We start from the raw sequence: 23774 nt of genomic DNA on the forward strand, positions 1-23774 counted from the left end.
ATTTGTAAATTTGCATTTGTGGACAGCACTTGTCTTGAAAGATGATTTTGTATATATTTAAAATACTTATCTTAAACAATGTTTGCAGCTGAATGTCTTTAGATTTAGGACCGGAATACCGGGGAAAAAACCAACTACGCCCGACGCGGCTCGCGTTTCTTAACTTGCTTCTTCAGGGGCTCATAATAAGTTGTCTGTAAACACAAACATTGCGTCAAACATTGTAATTCAAAAAACACTTATAAAATATACTCGCTTTTTTGTCCATACATCAGTTATAGCGACTCATGTTTCCCGACTTCCACAGTCTGCAAAACAACTATGCCTCCATTTTGAAAAGCTAAACCGGCGGCTTTTCAAACCTATTACCGGCTCGGATCTCAACCAATCGGGAGAGTACAACTTCATAACAGCAGAATGACGTTTAACGTTGTATATCCTCATACGTTAAAACAGGGTGGTCCAATCAATGGCTTCATTCATTCCTCTCGGAGAAACTGCCTGCAATGTGAAGATCCATTTTTGTTCAATAAAGTTTAGTTGAAACGAACTCTCTCCGCTATCATCTGACCGGACTATTTGGTCCAAAATTGTCCATTTAAGATCTTGAAACCTATGCCCTTTATCTATACAATGTTTGACCATTGGAGCGTCCAGGTTGGACGTGTTAAGTCTACTACGATGTTCTCGGAGACGGACCTTAATCGCTCTTTTTGTCCGTCCAACATAGATTAAAGGGCAATTGCACTGGATTACATATACGACATTTGAAGATAAACAATTGGTCTGAAAACATTTCTTAAATTTCCGTCCGGTGTCTGGATGACAGCACTCTGGTCCTACTATAGCTAATTCACACATGTCGCAAGCCCCGCATATGTTGTGGGACCCTTCTCTAGACAAAACTGTGTGGGTGATGTTAGCCCGGACAATGTGTTCTTTAATATTTTTCCACGGGAGTAGGAAATTAGAGGTAAGTCAGAAAAAATGGACGGATGTAATTGTAACACATGCCAATGTCGTTTTATGCTCTGGACAATAAATTTAGATTTGTCAGAATGTTGTAAAACGCAAACATCAGGGCAATCTTGCTTGCGTGTTTGATATTCCAAAAGTGAAGTTCTATCAGAGTATTTGGCACGGCGATAGGCATTGTGAACCGCATCGAGCGGATATCCGCGTTCAAAAAATCTGTATGCTAAAGTTCTTGCTTGTTTTTGAAAGTCCCGGTGGTCTGAACAGATACGTTTCAACCGAAAAAACTGACTCACTGGTAATCCTCGTTTAAACGCTGTTGGATGACAGCTGTTAAATCGCAGTAAATTGTTTCTTTCTGATGGTTTACGAAAGATCGTAGTCCCAATTTTTTTATTTTGAATGTATATTTGAATATCCAAAAAATTAATTTTTTCTGTATCATACTGGAACGTGAATTTTAAATGGCAATCAATTGTATTCAGCCAATTGAGGAAATACTTCAACGACTCTTCATCTGATGTCCAAAAAAATAATAAATCGTCGATATACCTAATCCAAAATGGAATGTGCTGAAAATAGCTTGATCTATATATACAACATCGTTCCAAACGATCCATAACCAAATTTGCTATCGATGGGGCCGCTGAGGACCCCATTGCGATTCCATGGATCTGTAAATAGTAATGTGTTTGGAAACGAAAAAAATTTTTTTTGAGGACCAATTCTGCTATTTCAGTAAAAACGATACTTCCAGAGCTACTGACTGAGACACGTTAGTATATAATGATACCACATCCAGTGATGATAAAAAAAGGTTATCAGATTGATATTCAAATTCACTCAGTTTTTTCAATGTTTGAGTTGTATCTTTCACATAGGACTGCATTTTTTGTACATGTGGATATAAAAACTTGTTAAGAAAAATTGCTAATGGTTCCAATAGAGATCCATTGCTGGACACAATCGGCCTCAATGGAGGATTAGTCAACGATTTATGAATTTTTGGAATGCCATATAATATTGGCGTTCTTGGGTGCTGAACCCTCAGAAAGAGTCTTTCTTTCCGTGTGAGGAATGGGCTCACTTTTTCCTCTAAGTAATGATCTATAATCATCTGTAGTTCTTCAGTAGGATTCTCTTCTAACAATCGATAATAGTTGGTATCTGCCAATTGGTCCTGCAATGCCTGTATATATTGGTTTTTATATCCACATGTACAAAAAATGCAGTCCTATGTGAAAGATACAACTCAAACATTGAAAAAACTGAGTGAATTTGAATATCAATCTGATAACCTTTTTTTATCATCACTGGATGTGGTATCATTATATACTAACGTGTCTCAGTCAGTAGCTCTGGAAGTATCGTTTTTACTGAAAATAGCAGAATTGGTCCTCAAAAAAAATTTTTTTCGTTTCCAAACACATTACTATTTACAGATCCATGGAATCGCAATGGGGTCCTCAGCGGCCCCATCGATAGCAAATTTGGTTATGGATCGTTTGGAACGATGTTGTATATATAGATCAAGCTATTTTCAGCACATTCCATTTTGGATTAGGTATATCGACGATTTATTATTTTTTTGGACATCAGATGAAGAGTCGTTGAAGTATTTCCTCAATTGGCTGAATACAATTGATTGCCATTTAAAATTCACGTTCCAGTATGATACAGAAAAAATTAATTTTTTGGATATTCAAATATACATTCAAAATAAAAAAATTGGGACTACGATCTTTCGTAAACCATCAGAAAGAAACAATTTACTGCGATTTAACAGCTGTCATCCAACAGCGTTTAAACGAGGATTACCAGTGAGTCAGTTTTTTCGGTTGAAACGTATCTGTTCAGACCACCGGGACTTTCAAAAACAAGCAAGAACTTTAGCATACAGATTTTTTGAACGCGGATATCCGCTCGATGCGGTTCACAATGCCTATCGCCGTGCCAAATACTCTGATAGAACTTCACTTTTGGAATATCAAACACGCAAGCAAGATTGCCCTGATGTTTGCGTTTTACAACATTCTGACAAATCTAAATTTATTGTCCAGAGCATAAAACGACATTGGCATGTGTTACAATTACATCCGTCCATTTTTTCTGACTTACCTCTAATTTCCTACTCCCGTGGAAAAAATATTAAAGAACACATTGTCCGGGCTAACATCACCCACACAGTTTTGTCTAGAGAAGGGTCCCACAACATATGCGGGGCTTGCGACATGTGTGAATTAGCTATAGTAGGACCAGAGTGGTGTCATCCAGACACCGGACGGAAATTTAAGAAATGTTTTCAGACCAATTGTTTATCTTCAAATGTCGTATATGTAATCCAGTGCAATTGCCCTTTAATCTATGTTGGACGGACAAAAAGAGCGATTAAGGTCCGTCTCCGAGAACATCGTAGTAGACTTAACACGTCCAACCTGGACGCTCCAATGGTCAAACATTGTATAGATAAAGGGCATAGGTTTCAAGATCTTAAATGGACAATTTTGGACCAAATAGTCCGGTCAGATGATAGCGGAGAGAGTTCGTTTCAACTAAACTTTATTGAACAAAAATGGATCTTCACATTGCAGGCAGTTTCTCCGAGAGGAATGAATGAAGCCATTGATTGGACCACCCTGTTTTAACGTATGAGGATATACAACGTTAAACGTCATTCTGCTGTTATGAAGTTGTACTCTCCCGATTGGTTGAGATCCGAGCCGGTAATAGGTTTGAAAAGCCGCCGGTTTAGCTTTTCAAAATGGAGGCATAGTTGTTTTGCAGACTGTGGAAGTCGGGAAACATGAGTCGCTATAACTGATGTATGGACAAAAAAGCGAGTATATTTTATAAGTGTTTTTTGAATTACAATGTTTGACGCAATGTTTGTGTTTACAGACAACTTATTATGAGCCCCTGAAGAAGCAAGTTAAGAAACGCGAGCCGCGTCGGGCGTAGTTGGTTTTTTCCCCGGTATTCCGGTCCTAAATCTAAAGACATTCAGCTGCAAACATTGTTTAAGATAAGTATTTTAAATATATACAAAATCATCTTTCAAGACAAGTGCTGTCCACAAATGCAAATTTACAAATGTAATATTTAAAAAGACAAAAAAAGTAAAAAATGAACATTTAAAAGAAAAAGAAATAATCGAATCCAACAACCAATGACCAATGATTAAAAATATTCCACACATGAGTTTATTCAAAATATGTGGTATTAATTCCGTGCATTGTAGCACCGGATATTGGTTATGAGGTCTGGTTGTAAATGGTATATTCCTCCAATATAAGTCTAGTGTTATAGGAGTATTGAGATTGGGAGTTACACGAAGGTGAAGCAGTTCTTTTGTATAATAGCCTATAAAAATTTGGCACCAGAGGCAATTGCCTATGTTGCCTATTCCTAAATCCGGGCCTGGGCACTATTAAAAAAAAAAGTGTAGATTTTAGCACAATATTTATTACCACGGTAAAACTAAACTTTCATGTCCTCCATGCTACGCCAATCAAGGCATGACAAGTGGGTTATCTCCCCCTTCCAGCAGATGGAGGCAGGCTGTACAGATTTCTACTGTGACATCACAGCCACTACATTAGAGGTGGTGTTAGTGCCAGAGATTCAGTATTTTCTCCCTCCAGCAGATAGAAAGCATGGTTGGTGCAGCAGCTCGATATTGGATTGATGATCAGATCCCGGGGTCCAGGCTACTGGTTTCAGCCAGAAGTACAAGCCCATATTGAAGCTCCCACCCCCTCTGGAGTTGGTTGATTGAGCTGGGATGGAGCAGTTTTAATAAAAAAAAAAAAAAATTAAGTAAAGGAGAAGAAAAAGCGTCCTCAGATAAATACTGGCTCTTTGTGTGACAGGGGGTTTACCCGTGTGTCTGTCTGGGCTCCAGGTCTCGTTCCTCTGATTTGACCCCTCTTCCTCATCTGGGGCAGCGAATGGCATTTTTGTTTAAAAAAAGAAGTCAAAGAAATGGCTGTCCAAGGAATGTGGTCCAAAACGCAGAAGGAAAAAATATGATGAAAATACAGAAGTTGAAGCAAAGCCATGTCTGAACCAGCACACCGAAAGGAGAACAACCGTGATTTCAAGGCATCAAGCATCAGAACGCTAAAGGGAAAAGGCAGGCACTTAATGACAAAACGTCGATACCATTACCTGGCGATCAGGTGGCCATCAAAGACGACAGGGAGAGACCATCCCAAATAGGCAATTAATGCCTGCGGGTCGTCGTAGGATTGGGTGGAATTGTCGTGTGTGATGTGCATCCTGGCTGGATCTAGGAGGCCCATAGTGAACCCCGACCGCACACAGGCAGGGCTCGCAGGCCCAAGAAGATCTTCCGACGGGCAGCAGTGGTCTTTGCCAAATCCAGCATGAAGGTGAGGCGCATATTGTCATAGGTGATCGGTGATTTAGTTTTCGCGGCAGCAAGGATCTCAAAACCTCCTGATAATGCAGGATCTTCAGTATAATGAGCCGCGGGCATGACGCTTGGGGCTGTGGCAGTTGATGCACTTGCTCGATCTCCATCAGCAAATCAAATTGTAAGCCCAAACTGTCTGGAATCAGCTGTCAGAGAAAAGGCAAAATGTCACAGCCTTCCTTGCCTTCGGGTATACCCAAGATCCGAATGTTGTTGCGCCGGTTTCGGTTCAATAGTTCTTCAAAATCACTCTACAGAGAGGTGAGTTTCAATGTTGTGGCTTGAAGAGCAGTTGTGGCTGCTTTGCAGCAATCAATTCTGTGTTCCATGGCATCCAGACGTGATGGTAAGGCTGCAACACTGGTGGCCAATTCAGAAAGTTCTAACTTTATGGCACAGGTGGTGTCAGTATTGTGGCGCAGCATGTCCTTTAATTGTTGTAACTCGAAGAGAATAGGATCCTTTGCTGAAGATGTTTTCTTGGCAGGCGGCTTCTCAGGAGAGGATGGATCATGCTCGGTCCGTTTAGTTCCCGAGGCAATGGCAAACACGGCCTCTATTTTACCAGATTTAGAGGTAGACCTGATGGAAAGCCGGTGTGCGATCTGGAAAGGATAGAGGGCAAGACGGGCAGCAGTAGAAGCAAAAACAGCAGGGATTTCTGAAGAGCTGAGGTTTTAAGCGGCCATCTTCCTTGGTGCTCACCAGCGCCCCCTGCTATTGCTTATTAATTAATAGCAGTTTATGGATTTTTCCTCTAGGAACTTATCCAAACCTTTTTTAAATCCAGTTACACTAACTGCTGTAACCACATCATCTGGCAATGAATTCCAGAGCTTAATTGTGCGATGAGTGAAAAAGAGTTTTCTTCAATTTGTTTTAAATGTGCTACTTGCTAACTTCATGGAGTGCCCCCTAGTCCTTCTATTATCTGAGAGAGTAAATAACTGATTTACATTAACCTGTTCAAGTCCTTTCCTGACTTTGCAGACCTCTATCATATCCCCCCTTATTCGCCTCTTCTCCAAACTGAACAGCCCTAACCTCTTTAGCCTTTCCTCATAGGGGAGCCGTTCCATGCCCCTTATCATTTTGGTCTCCCTTCTCTGTACTTTCTCCAGTGCAACTATATATTTTTTGAGATGCGGTGACCAGAATTATACACAGTATTCAAGGTGTGGTCTCACCATAGAGCGAAACAGAGGCATTATGACATCCACCGTTTTATTTGCCATTCCCTTCCTAATAATTTCTAACATTCTGTTTGCTTTTTTGACTGCCACAGCACACAGAGCCGACATTTCAATGTATTATCCACTATGACGCCTAAATCTCTTTCCTGGGTGTTAATTCCTAAGATAGAACCTAACATTGTGTAACTACAGCAAGGGTTGTTTTTCCTTATGTGTATCATCTTGCACTTGTCCATGTTAAATTTCATCTGCCATTTGGAAGCCCAATCTCCAGTCTCACAAGATCCTCCTGCAATATATTACAATCCACGTGAGATTCTAACCTGCATAATTTTGTGCCGTCTGAAAATTTGATCACCTCACTTGTCGTACCCCACCGGTCCAAGTACAGATTCCTGACGCACTCCACTGTTTACCTTTTTCCACTGTGAAAACAGACCATTTAATCCTACCCTCTGTTTCCTGTCTTTTAACCAGTTTAATCCACAAAAGGATATCGCCTCCTATCCCATTGCCTCCTATCCTATCAGATTTCTTAGAAGCTTCTCATGTGGGACTTTGTTGAATGCCTTCTGAAAATCCAAATAAATCACAATTACCAGTTTACTTTTGCCACATGTTTATTCACCCCTTCATAATAATGTAGGAGATTTTTGAGGCAAGACTTCCTTTGGGTAAATCCATGCTGGCTGTGTGCCATAAAACCTTGTCTATCTAAATGTTTTATGATTTTATTCTTTCTAACAGTTTCCACAAATTTTCCTGGCACTAAAGTCAGGCTTACTGGTCTATAGTTTCCTGTATCATCCCGGAGCCCTTTATAATTATCGGGGATACATTGGCAACCTTCCAGTCTTCAGGAACAACAGATGATTTTAATGACAGGTTACAAATTAATTGAAATAGGTCTGAAATTTCTTTTTTTTTATTCGTTCTTACAGAATCCTGGGATGCATACCATCTGGTTCAGGTGATTTACTACTCTTCATTTTGTCAATCTGGTTTACCATATCTTCCAGGTTCACCGTAATTGGTTCAGTTCATCTGAATTCTCACCCTTGAAAACTGTCTCTGGAACTGTTATCACTCCAACATCCTCTTCAGTAAATACTGAAGCAAAGACCCATCATAGCAATTTCTTATGTTCTTATATTTCCATAATGGTCTTACCTTCCATAAGTGCCCCTTTAACCCTGCGATCATCTAACAAACCAACCAAATCCCTCGTAGGTTTTCTGCTTCGGATATATTTTTTAAAGTTTTTATTGTGAGTTTTTGCCTCTGTGGCTAACTTCTTTTCAAATTCTCTTAGCCTGTCTTATCAATGTCTTACATTTAACTTGCCAATGCTTATGCTTTATCCTATTTTCTTCTGTTGGATCCTTCTTCCAATTTTTGAATGAAGATCTTTTAGCTAAAATAGCCTCTTTCACCTCAATTTTTAGCCATGCTAGCAATTGTTTCACCTTCCTTCCACCTTTCTTAATGCAAGGAATGCATCTGTACTGCGTTTCTAAGATGGTATTTTTAAAAAAATGTCCATTCCTGTTGCACACTTAGGGGCAGATTTTTTAAATTACGCACGGAGGGGGGGGGGGTACATTTGTGTGCACTGCCACGCGGATGTTATAAAATCTGGGGTCGGCGCACTCAAGGGGGTGCACGCCGAGCCCTAGGGGAGGCCCGATGGCTTTTCCCGTTCCCTCCAAGGCCGCTCTGAAATCGGAACGGCCTTGGAGGGAACTTTATTTTTGTTCCCCCCCACCTTTCCCTCCCTTCTCCTATCTAACCCACCCCCCAGCCCTACCTAAATCCCCCCCTACCTTATTTTGTTGAGTTTCGCCTGCCTCTGGCAAGCGTAACTTGCGCGCGCCGGCTATCTGCTGGCGTGACAGGCCCCGACACAGGCCGCTGTGTCGGGGCACTCGGCCATGCCCCTGGACACACCCCTGGACTGCGGCCACACCTACACCCACACCCACGTCCTGCCCATTTTTGCAAGCCCCGGGACATACGCGCCATGCGCGCGCCACCAAGCCTATGCAAAATAGGCTTGGCGCGCGCGGAGGGGGGGTTAAGGGTTATGCGCGTAACCCTTTTAAAATCTGCCCCTTAGCCTTTGAAGCTGCACCTTTCAGGTTTTTTTTAAACTATTTTCTCTTTTTATCAAATTTTTCCTTTTGAAAGTTTAGTGCTAAAGCCTTCGATTTACTTACTGTCCCCCTTCCAGTCTTTAATTCAAATTTGATCATATTATGATCACTATAGCCAAGTGGCCCTACCACGCACTATTACCTCTCTCAGCAAATCCTGCATTTCACTAAGAATTATTAGACCTAAAATTTCTCCCTCTCTTGGCAATTCCTGAACCAATTGCCCCTTAAAACTGTCATTTATTACATCCAGGAACTTTCTCTCTCTAGCATGTCCTGATGTTTTACTTGCCCAGTCAATGATGGGGTAATTGAAATCTCCCACTGTTACTGCACTACCAGTTTGGTTATCTTCCCTAATTTCTCTTAACATTTCACAGTCCTTCTCATCATTTTGGCCAGGTGGTTATTCTCTTCCCCAGCATTCAAGGGATTTCTACCCATAAAGATTTGATTGTGCATTTAGTTTCATGCAGGATCTTTATCCTGTTGGACTCTGTCATCCTAGACATAAAGCATCACCCCGCCACCAAGTTGCTCCTGTATATCATTGCAATATAATTTGTACCCCGGTATAGCACTGTCCCATTGGTTATCCTCTTTCCACCATGTCTCTGAGATGCAATTTAAGTCTATGTCATCATTCACTGCTATACACTCTAACTCTTCCATCTTACTTTTTAGACTTCTGGTATTAGCATACAAACATTTGAAAGTGTGTTTTTTGTTTGTATTAACATTCTTTTTAGTTGACAGGGATAAATTGGAATCTTTTAACTCAGATGAGTCTTTAATTATAGGCTCTTGTTATGGATCGCACCCTCCAGGCCCTATTAGGAGCGCGGAGGCGCTGTCCATCTCAAAGGAGGATGTGAGCCCTTGGGTCGCGGCACGGCTCAGGGAGGAGCCCCAAGACATACCACGAGAGGTGAGCAAGTACGAGCATGGGTGGAGCAAGAGCAAGGCTGGACTGAAGATAAGGAGAACAGGAACAAGGCAGGCTCAGCCCTCTACTGGACCTACACGCACCAATGAGACCCAGCAACGCAATGCTGGTCTCAAGAGTAGCCCTCCGGCCTCTCGATAGCCCTTCCGGATCCGCCGCTTGGGAACGAAGAGTGCATGAGGCCTGACGGAGACTGAGGGCAGAAACACAAAGACTTAGATGAACACTCAGGATACTCGGAGGATTCAGACGAAGACTTGGATACTCAGAAGATTCGGACAAGGATTCAGGTTGCTCGGAAGTTTCAGGCAAGGATTCAGGAGTCAGGCGAAAGTACTGGGTGAGAACTGCATCGCAACACGCCCTACTCAGCTGCCCATGGCTGGTCATGGACCACGCTGAACGTGAAGCAGACTCCAGACAAAGAAGTGGAACTTGAAACTGGAACATGGTGAAGATTCTTGCACCAGAGCACACCCTACACAGTCGCCTGTGGCTGGTCGCGGACCATGCTGAAGAGAAGCAGGTTCTGGCAGAGCCTTAGGCATGGACAGAAGCAGGCACAAGGGACTCCAAAGACTGGGACAGGATTCAAGACTTAGGATTCAAGACTCAGGATTCTCAGAAGCAAGGCATTAAAAACAGAAGTCTTCTGGAGGCTTGTGCTACAGACGAGAAGGCCTTGCGCCCTACACAGCCCCCCATGGGCTGGTTATGGACCACGACGGTGGCACGCCAGGAGAGGTAAACAGATGAGAGAACCGGGAACTGGACAAAGAGCTGAAGATGAGACGGATGGAGACAAGACAGGAACATCGGACATCAGGAACATGGCACCTCAGGACATGGGACATCAGGACATCTGGACACGGAACATCTGGAACATCAGGAACACGGAACATCTGGAACATCAGGAATACGAGACAGGCAATGAGGAAGCTCCAACGAGGGATGAAACCAGGAACATCAAGGAGACGAAGTTCAGGAACATGAAGAACATGGAACAAAGATCCATCAAGGCACAGGAAGACCATGGAGGACCAGGATCCACAGAAGACCACAGACACTGTGAAAACTGGATCCGAAGGCACTGAGGAACAGCAGCAAGGCCCTTTTATAGGGTTGAAGCAGGAACAGGTTGATGACGACATACGTTGGGGCCGCAGGTTTTTCCTGCCACTGGCCCTTTAAATATTGAGGAGAGGCGTCCGCCAGCACCATAGGAAGAAGAGGAAGTAGAGGTTGCATTGGCAGTGTTCTTGCCGCGTGGGAGACCCAGAGGACAGCGGTGGCAGTGGCGGCAGCCCTGCCGCGAAGAAAGAAAGCAAGCTGCAGCAGCAGCTCGGAGCCGCGATGAGAGACTCCTGGCGGCGGCACTAGGACCATGGGGGAGCACCAGCAGAGGAGCACAGCCTCTGGCATTGGCAGCAAGCAATAGCAGTGGCCTGCTGCGAGGGACGGCGTCTGCCGCGATCTGGCTGGAAGAAAGGTAGGGGACTGCCCGCGGCTGTCGCGGGCAAGATCCTAACAGCTCTTGGACTATTTTTCTTATTATTGGAATCTCTCTGTTGGGATACCCTAACTCTAATACTTCATTAGTATGTTTCAAAGATACCTCCCTCTGAACCACGCTCTGCTGAGTGACTGTCGAGATTCCTCTTTGATTTAGTTTAAAAGCTGCTCTATCTCCTTTTTAAAGGTTAGTGCATCATTCTTCCCAGCAAACTTAGATCAACTCAGGACACTTTTCTGTTAGACTAGAATGCATATCTCATGTATGCTTTTCCACCAATTCCACTGATAGCCAGAATGGTACAAAAAGCACTCACAGACCAGGCTCATCTGAACTTCATAACTCCAGCATAGCACATAAGAACATAAAAACATAAGATATTCCAAGCATCCATCAAGCCCAGTATCCTGTTTGCAGCAGTGGTCAATCCAAGTCACAAGTATCTAGCAAGTACCCAAACAGTAAATAAATCTCAAGCTACTATTACTTATTAGAGATGTGATTCGGCCGAACCTTTCAGTTCGGCCTTCGTTATCAGCCCACAGCGGGAAATTTCATTTCCTGCAGTTCGGGCTGATTTTTTTCCAGCTGTCCCAATCCAAAAACAAAACCCCCACCCCAACCCTTCAGATTTAATTAATTAGAATCCCCCACTCTCCTGACCCCCCCAAAACTTGCCTAAAGTCCCTGGTGGTCCAGCGGGGGTCCCAGGAGCAATCTCACGCTCTTGGGCCATCAGCTGCCAGTACACAAAATGGCGCCGGTGGCCCTTTGCCCTTACCATGTGACAGGTGCTATCGGTGCCATTGGCCAGCCTCTGTCACATGGTAGGAGCAATGGGCAGCCGGCGCCATCTTAAAAAATGGCACGGGCCATCCATTGCTCCTACCATGTGACAGGGGTCGGCCAATGGCACCGATAGCCCCTGTCACATGGTAAGGGCAAAGGGCCACCGGCGCCATTTTGTGTACTGGCAGCCCTTATCATTTTGGTCACCCTTCTCTGCAAAGACAAGCCTGGTTTGCATATATAGTTCAGCTTTCCAGCCATCCTCCGGTACCTCTCAGGTCAAATCCATCCTTACTAATTCAAGAGGATGGACACCTGTTTCATCCAAACCTTCCCTCCCTAAACTTGATGGCTTGGATGTTGAATTCTCAATGATAAAAGAATTGTCTTTACCCAAAAAAGTCAAAGATATAAGAGTATCTGCCAGAAAACCATCATCTAGAAGAGCTTCTGGTTTTAAATGGAAAAGGTTCTCTATATGGTCTCAATAAAACATCTTGGATCTATTTGCATGCAAGCCCAAACAGATAGTGAATTATTTGCTCTCTCTTTCTGATTCAGGTGTTGCCATTGCATCACTAAAAAGACATCTCAGTGTTATAGTTGCTTACCGTGTTTACTCCAAAGATAAGCCTATCCGCATTCATCCATTAGTATCCAAATTCATGAAAGGCTTGTGGCATATTATTTTTGTCATTCGTATGCACAGCTATTAAACCATCAGTTATAAAACCTCCTGTTCCATGGGATCTGAATGTGGTTCTAGTACAACTGATGAATCCACTATTTGAACCTTTGAAATGGTTTCTATCAAGTTTCTTACACAGAAAGTAATATTCCTTGTAGCAGTAATCTCAATCAGAAGAGTTCATTATCCTACTTATATGCAATTCTTACACAATAGAGTGGTACTCCGCACCCACCTGAAGCTTCTACCAAAGATTGTGTCAGCTTTCCACATTAATCAAGTCATTGTTTTATCTATTGTCTTTCCAAGGCTACACACTCACACGAAGGTGAGAAAGCCCTTCATACCTTAGACTGTCTGGACAATCTCTCAAAAAGTGACAGTAAATTCAAACAAACAGTTTTGCATAGCCTGTTCACCCAGTAGTCTACTCCCCATGGTAGGGTCTGAGTTGCTTATTTCATTAAATGCTCTGCTGCAAACCTCAGCTGGGGACTCCCCACCTGTAATGGTTGATTTAGCCCTGCTTATCAACATAAAAAGCAAATTTGCTTTCTGTAAATGGTGTTTTCCGTAGATAGGATGAATTAGTCATACTAAAGACCTGCTCGTCTATCTAGAGAGTCAACTATCTGTTGAGTAGGGGCCTCAAAAGGCCTTGCATTCTGTTGAGAAGCGGGTGTTTTAGTGTGCCCATGGGCCTCAGCCCGACCCCAGACGGATCCAGGATCGAACCAAGGGTTGGCGACGTGTCCCAGGATGGCAGAGACACGGTCTTACCCTCTGCCAGGTCTGCAAGCTCCCAGCGCCAACAACAAGATGATGTTGGTAGGTGAATGGTCCTCCAACTGTTCCGAGCCCTTTCAGACCTGCTGCTTGGATCGGCATGGAGCAGCAGGCCGGCCTGAGGATGAGGGCAGACGGAGGCCTTGACATGAAGACATGACACCAAGGTTGATGCGACGGCATCACAGATGAGGGTTGAAGCGAAGACATGACACCAGGGCTGTTGAAGACATGACACCAGGGCTGATGAAGACATGACACCAAGGCTGATGCAACGGCATCAGAAACGAGACGAGGAACTTGACAAAGTCCAGATGAGATGAGAAGCTGGGCAGGTAGACATTGGTACTGTCGCTCAGGGCGCCCTACTCAGCCCACCTTCACGGGCAGACCCAATGGGCTGGTCACAGACCACCCTGTCCCACTGCGGCCCTACACAGCCCAAGGAGGCTGGTCACGGACCACGCGGAGAGCGGGACAAGCGCAGGAGAAGAATCCAGCCGAGGCAGAACTTCGACGACGGAGCCAGATATCATCCGAAGCACCACAAAGGCTGGCAGGACAAGATGGCTCAGGAGCACAGGACACCAGTCCACTGCCGGTATCTCCCATGATGAAGCTGCGTCACCCGGAGATCCACAGCCGGCAGAACAGAAGGCTCCGGAGCAAGAACGAACACCAAGGAAGGCTAGAACACCAGGAAGCGAGACATCAGGAGATGAGACACCAGGACACCTGGACGGGGACCTCAGGCAATGAAGACATGGCATGACGAGACGAGCTCCACGAATAAGACAGAAGACCTGTCGGAGCGCTGGTCAGCAGGAGCTTCCAGAGACGAAGTAACTCTGATGCAAGGCAACGAACAATGGCAAGACCAGCCTTTTTATAGGGCTGCAACAGGAAATAGTCACTAGGTGGGGCCCAGGGCATATCCGGCCGTGGGCCCTTTAAATGTAGAAGAGAGGCGCGGCCGCGCGCCTAGAGGGAAGCAGGAAGCTGTGCAGGACCATGAACAGTGGTCCTGCACCAACGTCGACATCGCAGACTCAGGGCTGGCCTGGGAAGCAAGCCCCGATGACGGCAGCGGCTCCAGCCACTGCAGGAGGCCCCGGGGGCGGCTTCAGCCGCCAATCCAGCTCGGGGCTGCAACTTCCAGCTCCCCCGAAGACGATCAGACAGCAGCGGCAGTTCCACGCCGTGAAGATGGCGCTGAAAGTCCGCGGCACAGCCGCGGTGAAGAGGAGACCCGATGGGCAGCCTCTGGGATGCAGGGGGAAGGCAAGTCTGCAGCTCCAGCTGCAAAGAAGGCCAGACTTCGGCAGCATCCGGCCGCGTCGGGAAGCAGGCAGAAGGTGAGGAGCCTGCTCGCGGGCAGCCGCGGGCAGGTTCATAATACTGTCTAGCTTGAATTAGCTCTCAGATTAACTGAGGGGGCTCATGAGGCTATGCCCAAGTGGGAATTCCTGCACATGCTCAGTAGAGCAAAAGCTCTACTAGCAGAGATTCATTTGGTACCATTGTATGACATCATCCACATGAAATGGCTATCTACGTAAAACATCATTTATGTTATGAAAACTTCCTTTGTGTGAATTATAGTGCTGCGAACAAGGTTAATGAGCTGCTTTGCATAATTTTGCATTGCAGCAGCTCTTTAATTTTTAATTTGCATAAAATTTCACAATGAACATACATTTACTACATATGAAGCCAAAAAAATTAGCAAAATTCACTTTGTACATATAAAGGGAAACCTTTGCGCCTAAGTTGTTTTTACGCATGAAGTGTACTTATAAGGAGGCTAAATGTATAACTTCTACCTGTACTTTTTGAATACATAAAAAGCATATTTTAAGGAATTATAGTAATCAAAAATGATTTTGTAGTTGTGAAATTATAAGAAAACACAAGAGATGCTGATAGCTTTGCAGACAATTAAGTTTAATTCCCTCTTATTTTGCAGGTGGCTTTCTAATTCCGTACCTTATCATGCTAATTGTGGAGGGGATGCCTCTACTATACTTGGAGCTAGCAGTGGGACAACAAATGCGCCAAGGAAGCATAGGAGCATGGAAAACCATAAGCCCTTATCTCATCGGGGTTGGTATGTTATTTTTTGTCATTCTTATGCATAGCTATTAACCCTAAAGTCCATTAGCCCTAAAATTGGGAAGTTGTATTATTTAATTCAACTGTAGCTCATTCAGAGATTGACGTAGTTAGTGAGAACTGTGCACGTGTCAACCGGAAGGAATAATAATATGCCATGCACTTTACTATATGTATTACAATAACCCCCCCCCCCCCCCCAAAAAAAAAAAAAAAAGGTGGACTTGTGAAGAAAATGCTTGTATCATCTTGGACCACTTGAACATCTTGTTCAGTCTTGACCACTGTAATGTTAGAAAAACAGAAAGCACTTAATGAATCACTTAATAAATGCCTATTCCTTCAACCTGCTGCTTCACAAAGGCTTTAAGGCTCGATGCATATTTAGGCATCCACTAGGCTAATAGCAGCCAAATATTGGGTTTTCTGAACATCCTGTGTTGTAAAAGGATAAACTATAATATGCTACATTTCATGATGTTTTGAAAAAATCAAAAACTTTATTCAGAAGGGCCTGAATAAAGATATTTGGGACATGTAGAAGGCAGAGATCCCCCATCCAGATATATGGCTTTTATTTACCTTTCTGAGGCCTCACTTTTGCCTGTGCACTTACTTTTTTGACTAAGGGAAGAAAAAGTTATTTTTTAACTCCCATAGAAAACCATGTGAACCCGTTTGTACCATCCTCCTCTTGCTTTTTACTCTAGCAGAAAAAAAGTCTTAGGAAAGAGTTGGAAAATAAAGTCCTGCTTCAGAATCCTTTCTTACAGCTTTTGAAATGTCAGTTCCCAGGACACGGGGGGAGAAGGGAAGAACTGATGTGCCACGAGATGTGGTGAGGAGAGGGAAGTGGTGATGTCAGGGAGGTGGGGGGAGAGGGAAGAAAATGTGACAATATCAGGGGATGTGGGGGGGAGAGGAAAAGGATAGTGATGCTGCCAGGGGGTGGGGAAAGGGAGGAGAAGGTGATGATGCCAGGGAAGGGAATGAGAGAAGAGAAGATGATGATGATGCTGGGGGTTGTGGGGTGAGGGAAGGAAAGAGAAGAGAAGATGCTGATGCCATGGGAGTGGGGGTAGAGGGAAAGGAAGAGAAAGTGATGATGGTGTAAAGAGCCCTACTGTGTCTCTGCTAAAGAAGGATACCAATTAACTAACAGGCTGATTGAGTAAAAGGTGTGGGAGAGCCGGCGCTCCATGTTAAGAGCCCGCTCTCATGATGCACACCCAGGTACCTCTCCTGGGCGCTCGATTCTGTATTTAAATGAGGCCGGGCGCTAATAAGGAGGTGCTAGGTACAATAGCGCGTCCCTAGTGCCACCTTATTAGCATTAGGGATGGCTGTCGGGTCCGACAACTGACGCTTAATTTTACCAGCGTCGGTTTTCGAACCCGCTGACAGCCACAGGTTTGGAAAATGGACGCCGGCAATATATAGCATCTGTTTTCAAACCCGCTGACCGGTGGGCAGATTTCTTTTTCTTTTTCTTTCTTTATTTCATTTTTGGTTCCTCCGACTCAATATCGCTGGGATATTAAGTCGAGGGTGTACAGAAAAGCAGAACATTCTGCTTTTCTGTACACTTTTCAGGGTCACTTCGAACTTAACGCCTGTCCTTGGCAGGCATTAATTTCTGAGAGTACAATGTGCCAGACGTAGAGGGACAAATCATTCCCAACAGCACCTTCCCCAGAGGACTGCCGAGATGGTTAGCTCCTGGTACACGTGACAAGAGGGAGCTAGGACAGAGGAGAGCGTGGTCAGTTTGGTCTGGATTTTGGAGAGTGAGGAGCTGTTTAAGTTATCTCTGCTTTGAGTTAGGGCCTCCCAGCCTTACTTAGGGTTGAATTTTAAGAGTTGTTCGCATTAAAAGGCCCATATATGCAAGTATCTGGGATGAGCGCGAGCAATTCATATTTTAATGTGGCCCAATTATGTGTGTATATATGCATGCAAGAGCAACCTAATATGCGGGAAGAAGGGGCAGAGTTAGGGCGTGTCAGGGGCATTCCAGGGTGGGGCCCACATTTACAGGCGTAAATAAATCCATCTTTTAAATCCAGCGGCCACAGCGCACAGTGGGCTGTTAGTCATGTATATTATTTACTTCTGCTCTTGATAAGATATAATTCTGCAGAAAACTTGTTTTAGGCCAAAAAACACTGGATAAGGGGTCTGGGTAAACAGGCGGGAGTGCAGGCTGAAGAACCAGAGGAGTCTAGATGACCTCGCGAGAGACTGGGCAAAACTGGAAATGCCTTTTACGCAAGCGTGCTTTAAAATCTGCTCTCCTGTGCAATTAAAGCCAAAAACTTTCTAAGGAAGATTAAATCATATGCATGCAATTGTGCGCATTTAGAATTCCTGTGTATGGGCACCCGTGCACTCATTTTAAAGTTGCGGTCCCTGGCCTATCAGGATCAGTCTTCAGTTTTTGGTAAAAAGATTTTTGTTAGAAGTTTGGAGATTGTTTGGACTTTTACCTGAGATGAGAACCTGGCTCTGATGGAGTAAGGACATCCCCGGATCTGGTGGCTAGGGGAAAGACAATCTGCTGTACCCCTTTCACTATCAGGGAAGAATTAGTGAAGACTCATAATCTCAAAGGAAGTTTCTGGACTTTGTAAGAGGGGTTTTTTTCCCCCCTCTTTTTGGTTTGGTTTGAGGAAGTGCCACCTTCCTTACACTGAGGCTGGATTATAACAGCCCTGCTTCTTCCAGCAACAGACTTTTTCCCAAGAAAAGGTCTATCAGGAGGAGTCCCAGATAAAAGAGACAAGTTCTTAGGAGACCCATCACTGGGGATCTCCACCCTTTGGGACACAGGATACTGACTACGGTTTTGAAGCACTGGACTTTCATGGTTCTCAGGTACACTTTTTTCTGGGACTAAGGGGATCCCCCCCTTACACCTAGGATTTCTCTGCCCAGTTGGGATCATTATCATTCACGTCAGGAGGAGTAAGATCAAACAGAGATAAGAAGAGGAGTCCAGTGTGTAAAGAAATCAGTTTGATCACAGATGTAATTTGGAACAGCTTTATTCAGAGTAATTGGACTTTATTTAATAATCAGGGTAAGCTTTGATTTTGGAACACCTAAATCTGTGTCCTGTCTGGTCCCTCAGCACCATCACTGTTAAGGTCATAGCAACACACAAGGAAAGGAGATGCCACTTACAGGTCTGGGCCCTGAAGGACATTCTTCCCCCCGAACCCCCCCCCCACACACACACCCAGACAACAAGGAATGTGACAGTGAATGATTTTGAGTTAGCCCAGGGTTGTACTATTTTTGTTTTTATGGCCCCACTAGAATTAAGTCATCACGCTAAATTGGAGTTACATTAACAACACTCAGGAGCTTGGAGATAAGTCCCTTCTGCTCCTCCCCCAAAAGGGAAACTTGGAACAGAGAGGGACTTAAGAACTGTATGGAAAGCTTGCATATCTTAAGCCCTTTACATAAAGGGTGACCAATAGACTTCTCAGTGAGGACTTCAGCCTAGGGGGTGATGTTTAGTTACTTTAGTTTATTATATTTGATAAATTGCCTTTCTAAACACAAAGCAAGATGATATACAATAAAAATGTTGTACAATACATAATATAAATACAATGATATATGCAAAAATAACAAATTAGCTTTAAAATAACAGTATAAATAAACTAGAACATAAATAAAATTGTGCAAATTAAACTCATGTCAATAATTAAAATAGAAAAATGGAAATTATAATAAAAATAATTAAGTTCTAAAAGATAGCTGATAGTGACAAAATAAAGTACTAATAATAAAATGTCAAAAGATAGTCAGTCATAACATAAAAAAAAAAAAGAAAAAAATACTGGTGCTTATGATAAAGAATTCTAGGAAACATCAAATATCTTAAGTTCATGAAAAGAGCCAAGTTTTTAGTCCCTTTCTAAATTTAGATGGGTCTCTTTCCATATGCAACTCTAATGGAAGACGATTTCATATGTTAGGAGCAAGATAAGAAAAGCACATTTTTCGTGTTTGCTCCAAGTGGATTTCTTTAGTAGATGGTAATCTGAGAAGTTCTTGCTGCGATGAGCATATGGATCTGGTAGGTTGATAGGGGACCAGGAGTGTCCATTTTCTGCCACTAGAAAAAGTGTCATTCCCCTTACAAACATGCAATATGGGACTTCAGCTGGTCTGAGTGCCCTCACTATGGAGCCGATGCAATAAGATGCACTTTTAAACGGGCACTCGTTTTGAGTGCCCGTTTTCCTAATGCGCAGAAGCCACCTCTCCTGGGCACCCGGTGCTATATTTTAATGAGCTGCTGCAATAAAAAGGATGCACTAGGAAAGAATTAAACAACCCTAGTCCTCAAATGCTTCGGGCGCAAAGGAGACGTGGCTATGCGCCCACAATTGCAACGGGTGCTCAATACGAGCGTCTGTTTTATCCTGCCTCAAGTCAATTTTTGGACGCCCGATATACATGCACAATAGCAAGGGGAGAAATCAGCCTGGAGCATATCTATTGTGCATGTATATTATGCATCCAGAATTTTTTTTTTTCATCAAGCTGTTACATTATTCCTTTATTCTTAAACACTGCAAGGAACCACACAGGACACTATTTTTTTAATTTCTCCTATGCCCTTGACTCACGGATTAATTTAATGCCAGCTCCGGGGATGGAGTTAAATTTGCTGTGTTAAAAAGTGTGCGTTCGGTGCCCAGCAGTTTTCTGCATCGGAGGGAAATAGCTAATAGCCTCATCTACATGAAATTTCCATGTGATGAGTGCTATCGGCTATGCGTTTGTATGGATGTGCATTTTGGACATGCTAATTTCCTTATTGCATTGGGTGCTAGTCTAACGCGTCCAGGGAGGGAGTGAATTGGGGATCGTGGGGGTGGGGGGATTGTGGAGTGCCAAGTGAATGAACAGAATGGGAAACCCAGAGGGAGAGGAGGAGTGAATCATAGGGAGGGGGGAGTGAGTGAATGACCTAAGGATGGGGTAGTGAAACAAGGTAAATGAAGGATTTGTGGGATGGGGGGAGGAAGTGAACTGGAGTGAGTGAGGGGTGTGTGGGAGACTGGAGTGAACCAGGGTGAGAGAGAGGGGCTTGTGTGGTTGGAGTGAATCAGAGTGAGTGAGGGATTAGTGGGGCGAAGGAGTCAACTGAAGTGAGGGGGTTTGTGGGTGGGGGAGTGAACCAGGGAGAGTGAAGGGTTTGTGGAGTGGGTGAGGGGGTTTGTGGGAGGAGCATGGAAGAGTGAACCAGGGGGAATGAGGGGCTCATAAGGGGAGGGAATGAACCAGGGGGAGTGAGGGGTTTGTTGGGAGGGGGAGGAGTAAACTGAGGTAAGTGAGGGATTTGAGGGAGGAAGGAGTGACCTAGGGTAAATGAGGGGTACATAGGTTGGGGGGAAGGAGTGAACTAAGGTGAGTGGGGGATTCGTGGGGGGAACCAGGGTGAGTGAGGAGATTGGGGGGGAGAAAGTGAAAGAGGGAGAATGAGGGGATCAAAGGGGTTTTGCAAAGGGGATAGGGGACAAAGGGGATAGAGGTGTAATAGGGGGCTGTGGCTTCCTTCCTTTTCCACCCATGCAAATTTTCTCTCCTTCTCCACCCTATCCCTATTTGTCTCTCTTTCCTCCTTCTCTTCTTCATCCCAATCTTCCTTCCTCTTCCACTTTAATCCCCAATCCTCCCTTTCTTCTCACCTCCCCATTCTCAATCCTCCCTCCTTCTCCCCACTCCTAATCTCTCTTCCCTCCCCGCCCTCCTCTCACTCCCTTTCCTTATCTTTCTTGAATCCCCTCTCCTCTCCTCCCTCTCCCTCCATCCTCTGCCAACCCTTATCTCTCTTCCCCCTCTTGCTTAAGATTCCTTTCTCATTTCTCTCCTCTGTGGTCTTCTTTTTTTCTCATTCCCAGGTCTCTTCTTCTCCTTCCTCTCCAGCCCCAATCACTAAGATCCCTTTTCCTTGAAAAAAGAACCAAATAAATTAATTGGATACAGAAATGTCAGAAAATGACTTTATTTGACTAAAGGGGGAAAAATCATTATTTAAATTGCAAATATGTGCAAACTTCTGCACATATGTCCCAGAATTGTCACAGAATTTGTCAACTCTTGCCGGAGAATCTTGAAAAATCTTCCGCAGGAAACTGGGGGCTCTGATTATATCCAATGCACCAAATTACTTATTCCTACCTAATGTACTCTATTTCTTATCTTTTTACTTGCAATCTACTTCATATCTGTATGTAACCATTATTTATGTACTCCATTCTGTATTACTTTATATAATCCGCCTTGGACCTACCGTTTAGGAAAAGCTGGAATGTGAAATGCTTATAAATAAAATAAACTTCCCATCCATACGAGTTGTGGAATTGACACGCGTAATATTTATTGTATATGTGCTGGGGTTTTTTCCAATTAGCACATGCTCTCAGATGCACAGCCAGTTGCATGTTGAAACCAGTTTTGCTGTTTAATTAACATTATTGGACAGTTGCCGTTAAGATACCATGAGTACATCCAGAGGAATCAAAAGCAAACATGAAAGCCCCCCCCCAAGACATCCCAGCTATGCTTTTTCCATTGTGTGACACAGATAGTGACATTTCACACTTCTAGCAAATTATATAGAGAAGTTATAGGTACTTTTTGCTTTTTTAAGCAATAGTATTAGGGCCTTGAAACATTAGCATTCTGTGTCTCGAAAGCCCTGTATCTCTTTCATATGTAATAGGAATATAATGAAACCCCCTTCTCTTGTACCACCACAGCATGCACGATCTATAGATGGACAAAGTTGACTTTTTTTTGAGATTAAGAACAATCTTAAAAACTGAGAATGTGTTCTTTGTGATTTTTTTTTCATTTCTTCTTTAGGTATTGCTAGTGTTGTGGTGTCCTTTTTCCTCTCCATGTATTACAACGTTATAAATGCCTGGGCTTTTTGGTATCTCTTCCATTCATTTCAGGTGGGTAACAATGCGTTCTTCCAGCATTCTCTATTAGTTTACATGGACTGTAATTGGAACCCTAGTTCTGGCTATAATTCATGGCAATATTTTAAGGCAGTGCTTGATTTCCTAAACTGTTTCTCTCATTTTCTCTCTGTAGGAAAATCCTTAGTAAATCTGACCCCTTGGAAACAGACTGAAAGAAGGAAAATGTATTTGGGTTCCTATTCTTCAGACTGTAAAACAATTTAGTCAGTTCACCACGAGATTCTTGATGAAGTGTTGATAACTCTGAATGATTTTATGCTCAGTGAGAAAGTGCCAGTTTTATTTTGTCATAAATAATCCCTGTTTCCTTAAGGAACTGTTTGGAAAGGTTATACTTCCACAGCAAAAATTAATTAATCAATACTTCTGAAACATATATATTAATTCTCATTCAACTGTATTCATGTGCTACCCCCATTTCAATGTCCACACCACCTCATTTGCAAACTCTCTGAAACACTTATTCACCTTGACGCCATAGAAATCAATAGGGTAAACAGCAGCATCCTGAGGTCAGTAATGCACAGTACTACCACCAAATACATCACCTCAGGTAGGCTGGGGCTCTTCAGTTTGGAAAAGTGATGGCGGAGAGGGGACAAGATAGGAGTTTATAAAATCATAAGTGGGATGGAACAGGTAAATAAAGAATGGTGATTTACCTTTCAAATAACATTAAAACACTCCATGCAACTAACAACCAGTAGATTCAAAACAGATTGTAGAAAGTACTTTTTCACTCAGTTCTATGTCAAGCTGTGGAACCTGTTGCCAGAGGATGTGATCAAGGCAACTAGCATAGTGGAGTTTAAAAGAAATTCGGACAAGTTCTGAAAGAAAAGTCCATAGCATATTATTAACTAGGCAGTCTTAAGAAAGCTATTGCTAACCCTGGGAGTGAGTAAGAAAATTAGACAACTTTATGGACCTGCCAGGTACTTGTGACTTGGATTGGCCACTGTCAGAGATACGATGCTGAACTTTGGTTGGACCCAGCATGACAATTCTTTTGATCTTATAAGCAGAACTGTTAGCTAAATAAAGGAAAGCTGATATACATCTGAAGGAAAATACAGACAATATTCTTGTGCAGGTTACTATCACACAGGCTGAGCATAATTAAGAAATTCCTAAGAAGAAAGCTATAAGGATTCCTGGGCAATCAGGAGAG

At 43.5% G+C, this 23774-nt stretch overlaps 1 protein-coding gene across 1 annotated transcript in view; it reads left to right on the forward strand.

Moving 5' to 3' along the window:
• The window catches only part of SLC6A20 (solute carrier family 6 member 20), a 148464-nt gene that overhangs the window by 61436 nt on the left and 63254 nt on the right, over positions 1 to 23774 (forward strand). The window contains exons 2-3 of the mRNA XM_029589461.1: positions 15445 to 15585; positions 22482 to 22573. Of these exons, the coding sequence (XP_029445321.1) occupies positions 15445 to 15585; positions 22482 to 22573 (233 nt within the window). The remainder of the gene's footprint in view (positions 1 to 15444; positions 15586 to 22481; positions 22574 to 23774) is intronic.

This window comes from Rhinatrema bivittatum, chromosome 2 (assembly GCF_901001135.1).
Source record: "Rhinatrema bivittatum chromosome 2, aRhiBiv1.1, whole genome shotgun sequence".
Lineage (NCBI taxonomy): Eukaryota > Metazoa > Chordata > Amphibia > Gymnophiona > Rhinatrematidae > Rhinatrema > Rhinatrema bivittatum.